At 47.1% G+C, this 10723-nt stretch overlaps 1 protein-coding gene across 1 annotated transcript in view; it reads left to right on the forward strand.

Annotated features, from left to right (window-relative positions):
- LOC101941269 (SITS-binding protein-like) overlaps positions 1–10292 on the forward strand; it is a 72676-nt gene extending 62384 nt beyond the window's left edge. The window contains exon 10 of the mRNA XM_008176702.4: positions 8474–10292. Coding sequence (XP_008174924.2) covers positions 8474–8647 — 174 coding nt within the window. The 3' untranslated portion in view covers positions 8648–10292. The remainder of the gene's footprint in view (positions 1–8473) is intronic.
- The last annotated feature ends 431 nt before the right edge of the window (positions 10293–10723 follow it).

Below are 10723 nucleotides of genomic sequence, written 5' to 3' on the forward strand. Positions count from 1 at the left end.
TAAAAGGTGGAGAGCCAAAGTTTGGCTGAAAGTTCGGCTCCTAAAATAAGGTACAATTGAGTGTGCTCTAGGCAAATACTGCAATCAATCTCTAGTGGGTCTGATGAAATCAGAACTGATGCAAGCATAAGCCTATTCCACAATTCAAAGCAAACCTGAGCCAAACTTTTTATGAGCTCAGAAAGAGGTTGGATATTATTATTTTATACTTTCATGCAGTCTAGCTCGTTAGGGCTGTAAGTACTAAAGTACAGCCAAAAAAAAAAAAGGCCATTCTTGTGCAATTTCTGGTACCTTCAGTACCAGGGAGTACTGGGACATGTGCAAAACTGTTCTGAAATGTCCAACCACTAATGCAGAGAGGAATCCAAATCATAGGACATTTAACTGAACTGAATCTTTGACCGTCTTCCATCACTATAAGCAACTTCTCCGAGGCAAAGTACAAACTGCCATTTTGGTAAGGCTGAAAAATTGTTGCTTGACTGATTTCCTTGAGTTTTGCATCATCAGCGACATTGGATTAGGGAGAATGTCCCTGCTTTGGGGCCCAATCCTCATCCTATTAAAATTCATAACCAAATATCCATTGATTTTAAATGGAAGCAGGATCTGGCCCATTGTAAATCCTTTCCTACATGAAGAACAGGAGTACTTGTGGCACCTTAGAGACTAACAAATTTATTAGAGCATAAGCTTTCGTGGGCTACAACCCACTTCTTCGGATGCATATGCATGGGTTGTAGCCCACGAAAGCTTATGCTCTAATAAATTTGTTAGTCTCTAGGGTGCCACAAGTACTCCTGTTCTTTTTGAGGATACAGACTAACACGGCTGCTACCCTGAAACCTTTCCTACATGCATATTTAAATTCACTGTGAAGACACAGGAAGAGAACACAGAGACTGTGGCTGCTGCATTGATACACTGGAAAATATTTGGTGTACTGGCACTTGATAGCACTGCAACAAATTGTGGTACTGCATCTTTAAGGGCATAAGAAAGTGTGAAGTCAGCATGTCAATGGAGTGAAATGCAAGAGGAAGGAAAGCTAAAAGAAGTTGCCATCCCTGTGAATTAAACATGCTTCAGTATTAAAAGTAAACATAACAGTGTCAAAAGCATTCCACAGAGCTGGCCAGCTAATGAAATAATTTATTTGTGAATAACTATTTGATGGGAAAATAGCCCAAATTCACAATGAATATTATTTGCAGCAAATTATTTGACCAGCTCATAACCATATGGAATAGAAAACCAGAAAGGTGCTCAGATATCGCAGTGATGCTCATGGCGTACGTATAGGGTGACCAGACGTCCCGATTTTATCGGGACCGTCCCGATATTTCCTTGTTTGTCCCGCGTCCCGACCGACGTGCGGTCGGGACAACCGGACAAACAAGGAAATGCCCCGAGCCTCGAGCCCGGAAGTGCTCGCGCCCCCCCCCCCCCCTGCCCCGACTCCGCCCCCTCCTCCCCCGATTGGCTCCCTCCCCGAATCCCCGCCTCTTCCCCGGGGTCACCATTCCCCCTCCCTCCACAAGCGCTGGAGGGAGGCCCGGGAGACGCAGGGGAAGCGCGGGGCCGGGGTGAGTAACAGTCCGGCCTGGCCCCGAGCAGGCAGGACTCGGGTGGTTGGGAGAGGAGGGGGGCGACCCGCGGGGCCAGGCGACGGGGGAGGAAGCGGCCATGGCGCTCGGCGGCTCTGGCGCCCCCGAACCCCCCGAGCCGGGGCCTGCAGCAGCGCGTACGCTGGGCCCAGCCCCTGGCCGGTCGCGTCTGGGCTGCCCAGCTAGTGCTATCCCGCGGCGGCCCCGGGGCGGAGGCATCGGCCGCCCAGCCCCGTTCGTTCCCCCGCGGGATAGCACTAGCTGGGCAGCAGCCCAGACGCGCCTGGCCAGGGGCTGGGCGCAGCGTGCGCGCTGCTGCAGGCCCCGGCTCGGGGGGTTCGGGGGCGCCAGAGCCGCAGCCGCGGAGCCCCATGGCCGCTTCCTCCCCCGCGGCAGTGGGAGCTGCAGCAGCGGCTGCTCCCGAGTCCCGCTGCCCGGGGGTGAGAACAGCCGCCGCCTGGCCCCGCGGGCCGCCCCCCTCCTCTCCCAACCACCCAACTGAGTCCTGCCTGCTCGGGACCAGGCCGGACTCTTACTCACCCCGGCCCCGGGCTACCCCTGAGTCTCCCGGGCCTCCCTCCAGCGCTTGCGGAGGAAGGTTTTTTTTTTTTTTTTTTTTTGGCCCCGCCCCCCGCCACGCCCCCCCCACGTCACCCCCCCCCGCGACGCGCCCCCCCCCCCACGTCACCCCCCCCCCCCCGCGTCCCGATATTTTTCTTTGGTGATCTGGTCACCCTACGTACGTAGAAGAGGCAGCCATCATATGATCCTAGGTATAATCTGTTATTTCTCTAGAAATTTACACTTTCTCCACAGTGCCACACTATTTGGAAACTCCTTCCACAGTTTTTCAAAAATGAGAGGGAAACAATGATAGTAATCTTTTAGGGGATTGTGATGGGGCGGACTGGGACTGAGAGAGTTAACCCTTCCCTGCTGGCAGAGGAAGCCACGCCCCGAGGCTCTGCTGGGCATGCTCCAACCGGGAGTCAAGCATAAAAGCCTGCAGAACCGCTCAGTCAGGGCTGGCGGCTGGGGAAGGAGGATGCCCAGCAGAAGCTCCAGCCCAGGAGTAGTTGCAACCCTTACAGGAGGGAGCTGAGGAGCCAGGAAGCAGGCCCAGAGACTAGCAGCTGTGGGAACCCCACGGAGCATCGGGTGCTGAGAAACCTGGAGACCCTGATGCCACAAGGACTGCTATGTTTGGAGGACTGGTAGGCAGTGACCCAGGGAAGGGAAGGGAGTGGTATCTCCCACCCCTCTGAGGGCAGCGTGTTGCAGTAGGATTCCCCACTGACCCATGGCGGATCATGCCATCACTGACTGGGCCCTGGGTCAGAGCCCGGTGAAGGCAGGTGGGCCCAGACTCCCCTACCAGAAGTCTCTAATCTCCCTCCCCCCCCCCCGTTTGGGGGTTGACATAATTCACCAACCCCTCTCTCTCACCCCAAAGGAGGTAGATGAACTCCGGTTGCTGGGCCACACTATCGCCCGAGGGGAGAAGAATTTAGAGAGACTCTGGCCATTAGGTCACGCTGCCTTAGAAGTGCACTATAGAGACTCTGGCCGCTAGGCTGTGCTATCCCACCAGGGGAAGAGGGTGTAGAAAGACTCTGGCCATTGGGCCCCGCTGCTTTAGGAGCGCACTAGAGGGACTCAGGCCATTAGGCCGTGCTACCCCACCTGGGGAGGTGGATTTGAGGGACTCCGGCCATTAGGCCATACAGCCCTGACTACCGGGGAGGTAGTAAGACTGACATAGACGCAGGGAGGTGGGGTTAACCTCGCCCCCTCCCCCCCCCTTGAATCAAAGGGATTGATGAGGTACAAAACCCGCCACAGGGATAGATAAACCTTATACTCCTGTCTCCACCTGTTGTCTCTTGTTTCATATTTAGATTATCAACTCTTTGGGCCAGGGACTGTCTTAATTCTGTGTGTGTTTGTTCAGCATCTAGTACAAGGGGATCCATGACTAGGGCTCCTAAGTGCTACCATATTACCAATAATAAATAAGGATAATAATAATCTATGGTGAAAATTAAATGTCACCAACCTATGATTGGAACAGGCAAACATTATTTTAACCCAGTCCCAGCCATCTAATCTTCCACATAATAATGGCTAGAAGAACCATAGTTGAAAGCTCAGCAGGCACCAATGAGTAAAGTGACCATATGACCTGGTTTTACCAAAACAGTCCAGGTTTACCATTTTGTTTGCAGTGTTGTTGTAGCTGCGCTGGTGCCAGGATATGAGACAGACAAGGTGAGTGAGGTAATATCTTTTATTGCACCAACTTCTGTTGTCCCTTTCACCAATATAAGTTGGTCCAATAAAAGATACTAACTCACCCACTGTCTTTCTAATATCAGAGGGTAGCCGTGTTAGTCTGTATCCACAAAAACAATGAGGAGTCTGGTGGCACCTTAAAGACTAACAGATTTATTTGGGCATAAGCTTTCGTGGGTAAAAAACCTCACTTCTTCAGATGCCCAAATAAATCTGTTAGTCTTTAAGGTGCCACTGGACTCCTTGTTGTTCTTGTCTTTCTAGTTTACCATAATTTTCTCATGTCCTGAGAACTTCTTTCTGGATGCTCTAAAATGCCCTTTTGGGTCATTTTATCAGTCAACCCCCTTTTTTATTTATTTATTTTTAAATAACTACAAAATATTTCATCACATGTGTCTGATGAAGTGGGTATTCACCCACGAAAGCTTATGTTCCAATACTTCTGTTAGTCTATAAGGTGCCACAGGACTCTTTTGCAACAGAGTCCTGTGGCACCTTTAAGACTAACAGATGTATTGGAACATAAGCTTTCTTGGGTGAATACCCACTTCGTCAGACGCATGTAATGGAAATTTCCAGAGGCAAAGTGGGTATTCACCTACGAAAGCTTATGCTCCAATACATCTGTTAGTCTTAAAGGTGCCACAGGACTCTCTGTTGCTTTTTACAGATCCAGACTAACACGGCTACCCCTCTGATACTTGACAGGACTCTTTGTCGCTTTTTACAAAATATTGGTTCACAGTGTTGAGTAAAATTTGCATTGGGCTTACTGGGAACACCCAGTCCCAGTAGAACAAGTGTTGAGTGTGATAAACAGTGTTTGGCATAAAGAGAAAAGCCAAAGGAGCATAGGCACTATCAAAGCAGTTTCTTAGCTCAACGTGAATGTTAATGGCGCTTGTTCCATTTTTCATGATAAACTTACTGAGATACTGGAAGAAAAAAAATCTTTCACTCTGCCCATGTGGCTGTTGATCCAGCAGCTGTCAGGACAACACCAGCACAGATTTTTTTTTTTTTAGTGCACTTTTGCACGAGTATTTCACAAGCTTAAAAATGTCACCACAAAAAACTCCCGTTTTTTATTTAGTATGTGTGGTCACTTCATCTGTAAGTGGCCTTTTATCGAATGTTAATTGTTTTTAATAGTGGTTTTTTTCTCATTAGCATCTTTAGCTCTCATTTCCCCTTGCTTTTTCAGTCTCTCCGAAGAGGCACATAGATCTAGTAACATTTAAGTTTGAATAAAAACCACAGTGTTAGTGGGTTCAAAATTAGACAAAAGCAGCTGGCTCTTCCCTACAAAAGGCAAAGCATTTTTTTTGGAAACTTATGTAGGTTTCTGAAATCCTTTTCCAGTTTCTGAAGTGAAATAATTTCTCAGTGATAAATATTTTCAAGAGCTTGGAATTTGCCATTTATTTTTCAGAAGGGGGAAAAAAAGACATTAGGATGCATCCATCAACTAAAGCTTTTAATCTTTTTAAAAACTGTTCTTTTCCCATTAATAAAAAAAAAAGCTTTAAAATTCCCTGGAAATTGTGGATTATCATGAAGGAGCCATACTGGAGAGGCTGGCTGCTGGGCTATTTTTAGAGGACAAAAGGTTACTCCAGCTCTCAGAGTGAGAATCATTTAATTGGGGGTTAACTCTTTTGGTTGTTTTTTTTATCTAAAGCAATTATCCACACAAGAAGGGCATCAGGCTTGGATTTTTAAAGGAATATAGGAAGTTAGGTATCTAAATTCAGAAAAGCTGTCTTTGCTGCAGAATTAACCTGGGCTCTTACCCAGGTTTTAGCTCAAACACCCCTACCATCCACACAGAAAAACCTCTGACCCAGATTTGGAGGTGCTTTAAGCCCGGCCTAGCTTACATAACTGGGGTTACGGGTTAGAGCCCAAGCTCCACTTAAACTTGAACCCACCACTTTGCAGTGAGGATGCAGACAAAATCATTCAAGTGCTTGATAGTCCTCCAATGCCCTTCCCACAATTCCCCTCAAAGGACACAAGTTCTCATGCAATTGACACAATGGACTGGGAAAGAACACTAGAGCATTTCAGCACAAAGAACCAGATACACACAGGTGAGTGCAGAACAGTGAGCACACAGATACGCAGGTAGGGCTCTGCTGTGCACACAGTAACCGGGGCTAGGCTAACCCGGGCAGGGCCACCCAGAGGGACGGGCAAGTGGGGCAATTTGCCCCGGGCCACCACAAGAATATAGTATTCTATAGCATTGCAACTTTTTTGTATGGAAAGGGGCCCCCGAAATTGCTTTGCCTCAGGCCCCCTGAATCCTCTGGGCGGCCCTGAACCCGGGTGCCAATCACCTGGATTAACTATGTAGTGAAGACAGAAGCAGAATTTCAGTGGGAGCAGGGAGCTTTAACTCCCTGAGGCTCTTTTGCAAATCCCAGTTTCAGTGTTTCCTGAGCCATTACAGAAAAGACTCTCACTGAGTCCAAGGAATAGTCAACCAGAGTATTAATACTATATGATTGTTATATAACAGTTACCAACCAACAGATTTTCCAGGTAAATCATGCAGCCTGCACCACTGTGGACTAACTGTAGCAGTTTAAGATCAGCTCTTCTGGATAGAGAAAAGAAGAGAACAGAAAATGAGCTGGGGGAAAGTCATACACTAAGCAACTGTGGCTAAAGGAGAATTGTAGAATAGAGTCCATTATGGAAAAAAATTATACACATTTTTAATTAGTGCCTAGATACCATAGTAATCACTCCCTCTGGGGCACCTGGCATTGGCCACTGTCGGTAGACAGGATACTGGGCTAGATGGACCTTTGGTCTGACCCGGTATGGCCATTCTTATGTTCTTATGTGGTACATTGTTGATTCTAATCTAGACTAGGCATCACTAATCACCTAGCAATGGAAGGGGCACACATTGGTGCAGGGTGCAATTTAATATGGTCTTGGCCATTAATTTTGATGTAAATGCTCCTAATATAGGACGAGAGCAGCCTTTCTTGCAGGATTACAGGGCTTTCTGGGTTTGATCCAAAGCCTATTGAAGTCAATGGGAATTCTCCCATCCAAATCAATAAACTTGTCCCTAATTAAAATAAAAGATTCAGCCTTTATTATTAATTATTACTATTTATTCTTATTATGCCGGAAATATATGAGGTGATGATTATAAATAACAAAATCTAAGCTATTGAGCAAACTTTGAGCCAGATCCCTGGGTCTGGCCAAACTGCACTCAGTGTGTGACCTAAACAAGTCATTTCATGTCATAGAGTTTAAGGCCAGAAGGGACCCACTAGAAAATCATCTAATCTCTGTCAGTTTTTCCCCATCAGTAAAATGGAATAACAACATTCCCTTTCTCTCTCCCTTTGTCCGCCTTGTCTATTAGGATGCAACTCTTCAGGTCAGGGGCTGATAAGAGCTCCATGTAAAAAAACTGCAAAAACAGGAACCATTTGCAGTGCATGCCATGTTTTATTTTTCCTGAAAAACCTATGAACAATGCTGCATATTTTTGAGTGTGGTCTACTGGCACCTTTTCTATTAACTCTCTACTAGAGGTGGTTGGAAACAGGAATTTTCATTTAGTGGGCAATTTCTGGGGGGGAAATCATTATGAATTGGAACAAAAAGTAGAAAGTTTCCTGTGAAACAGAAATTTTCACAAAATTCCAGGGAGCTGGGCTGTCTAGGGAGCTGGCCAGCCCAACCACCCATCAGGTGGGAGCACAGGAGCCTGGAAGCCTGGCAGCCCACCCACGCATCACGCAGACACCTCGTGGAGCCAATCACCTGGGGAGCCAGTGATTCTGGAATCCCAGGAAGCCCGTGAGCTTCCCCCACCAGCCATCTAGTGGGCCGGCAGAAAACCAAGCAGGCTGGCTGGTTTCTGTCGAAAGTTTAGACAGAACTGACACCTTCCTGCGGAACGTTTGGACTCCATCAAATCAGCACTTTTCGGTGTTAAACTTACACTGGAAAATTTTCAACCAGCTCTATTATCTACAGGTATACAGACATCTCTTTTGCAGAGCGCTCATGCAACAGACTGTCACTTGACACAATGGGGCTCTGCTGTTGGGTGGGGCCCCTAGGTGAGACAGTGAGATTATGTCTACACTGCACATGAGTTGCAGCGGCGTGTAGGGTATGCGTAGCTACATGCAGCAGTGAAGATCAGGCTGCATCCACACTGTGGTGTGTAGCTACCTGTGGCAGGGAAAGGCTGTGGTGGAGGGGAGGCAGCAGGGAACGACACTGTTTAAAAATAGCAGCGTAGACAGGGGAAGCACTGCTTGGGTGTGTAGAGAGCCAAGTGGGGCACATACCCTAAGGTTCTGGCTGGTGCTAATCAATCTCTTGGTCTGCCAGGTCTGTATGAGAAATGTCTGTGGGCCAAATTTTGGCCTTGTCATAGTAGATGCAACTCATTCAGAACTTATGTAAGACTGTATGGATTTCCATTCAGTTGCACTTGTCTGAATCTGGCCCTTGGTTTGCTTAGATTTGCTGCAGTAAATTCTATCTAGCCCTGCTGAATGCTGTGCTTCCTTTAAATGCAGGTACTGATCGCCCCAATTACAGAACAAGGGCGAGTTCAGAGAGACATCTACCTGCCTGGGGAAGGCCACATATGGATGGACACCAACACTGCCCAGGTGTTTGATGGAGGAACCTTAATCAGGAACTACTCAGTCAGTCTTGTGGAGGTGCCAGTTTTTGTAAAAGCCTCCTAGATTCCAGGCTGTCCCAGTTCTCACAAGATTCACTTACTTCTCAGAAGAGCGATGCTGACAAGACATGCTCTCTTCCTTTTCAGCCATTTGTGCTTTTCCAGGAACTCTTTTTTTTTTTTTTTTTAAATATATATACAAGTGTTTAAATCTGTTACTGTGATTTGCTACCATTCTAAAATAGTTGAAATACTGCAGGAGCTCTGGTACAAAAAATACTCCCTGTGCACATGCAACACATCTGCTGAGATCATCCAGGTTCATCTGACCCTATCCTGTGTGTTATCTATCAGGAATGTCTCTGATTACCTAGTAGTGAAAGAGAGACACCCTCAAAGTCACAGGGTAAGGAGAAAGCAGATGGATTCAATGTCTACTGGAAATATTCCCCTGTTTTGGGGAAAAAAATCATTAAAGTAAAGAGGAAGCTCTAACAGAGCCAGGTATGGACAGACAGCAGGACTGGCTGCCTTGAAAAGAAACAGTCTTGGTTGACCAGGTCTAATTGCCTGCTGGAGTCTTAGTGAAACAGGATTGCATCATCACTTACCTTCTACAGACTGCAACGTTTGCTTTGGGAAAACTGCAGCATCCAGTTCTGGGTCTTCTGTCAATGTCTTTATTTTTGTCTAGGAAAAAAGTTGGAGACAAAACTTACAAAAAAGGAGAGGGCAGAGAAAGCTGTTCTGTAATGTGTGGCTGCAGGTCACCAATGTGAGGAGTCTTCTCCTTCCTTATGGATGATTTGCCTTGTGTGGTTTTAGAATATCAGGGTTGGAAGGGACCTTAGGAGGTCATCTAGTCCAACCCCCTGCTCAAAGCAGGACCAATCCCCAGACAGATTTTTACCCCAGTTCCCTAAATGGCTCCCTCAAGGATTTAACTCACAACCTTGGGTTTAGGAGGCTAATGCTCAAACCACTGAGCTATCACTCCTCCCAGCACACTGTCCTGTCTGCTGCCTTCTGCCCCTGCTTTCTCACCTCAGAGTGCCGCCCTCCCATGGCTCGAGAACACCCCAAAACTGAAATCAGCCTTAGTTTATTTTTGGTACTAAGCAGCCTATTTGAAGCATAGGGATGTGTGTATTATGCAGCAGCTGGGACTCAGTAAACCGAGGAATGGCAGCACTTAAGACATTCAAAAGGTTCTAGGAGGCTACAAAGAGAAGATTATTTTCTGTAACATTAGGAGCTCAGCAAACACATGAGGATCTTAGCAGCTGATAAGATGCTACAGAGGCTGGACATACATAGTGTTAGCATACCTGGGGGAAGTAACAGCTTCCAAGTGAATTCAAATGACCTTACCAAGGGGTGCATATATATATAGGAGGAGTGGGCTCAGATTTTCAATGCTAAAATTAATGTATATGGTACAATTTCTGTGTGTATCCCATGACAAGTACCCAACTTCACTCATGGCAAATGTCTTACTGCTTTGCCATACCCTTGGGATAGATGAGCCAGATGCTTAGCTGGTATAAGCCAGCATAGTTCTATTGACATTAGTGGAGTTAGGCCAATTTACACCAGCTGATGACCCCTCTCATCTTCCTTTTAGATTAGGAACCGCTCAGGATTTTCCTAATCTTATTAAGAGTATCTAGGACTTTCTGGAGTGTGAGGGGGCCCCAGGGCAGTGTCAAAATGCAGGGTGCTGCAAGGGGTCAAAGGCTGAGTATGGGAGGGGGAGCCCTGTGTGCCACACGGGGAAGGGGCTCACTCTGACCACGCCCAGGAGGTTGCTGTGGCACAGGGTACAAGCTTAGCATGAAAACAACTTGTGCCCTGTAGGAGACAGAAGAGGCTGGGAACAAAGAAGCGCCTCTTGGTGCTGCTCTGATAGCATTGAATGGCCTTTTAAATGGAGTTCGAACAGAATAGATTTTAGCTGCTGCTCTGAGCTTGTAACTTGACATGGTCCCCTCCAGGTATTCAATCTCATCAGCAATTTACATGAAACAAATTGATATTGCAGGCACCATCCAAAGATCCACATCAGCCCGTGGCTGTTTGTAAAAAAAGGAATTTGCTTCAGCCTCCTCCTGCCCCTCCTCAACCAGGGCCATCCCTAGGC

Source organism: Chrysemys picta, chromosome 4 (genome assembly GCF_011386835.1).
Source record: "Chrysemys picta bellii isolate R12L10 chromosome 4, ASM1138683v2, whole genome shotgun sequence".
Taxonomy (NCBI): domain Eukaryota; kingdom Metazoa; phylum Chordata; order Testudines; family Emydidae; genus Chrysemys; species Chrysemys picta.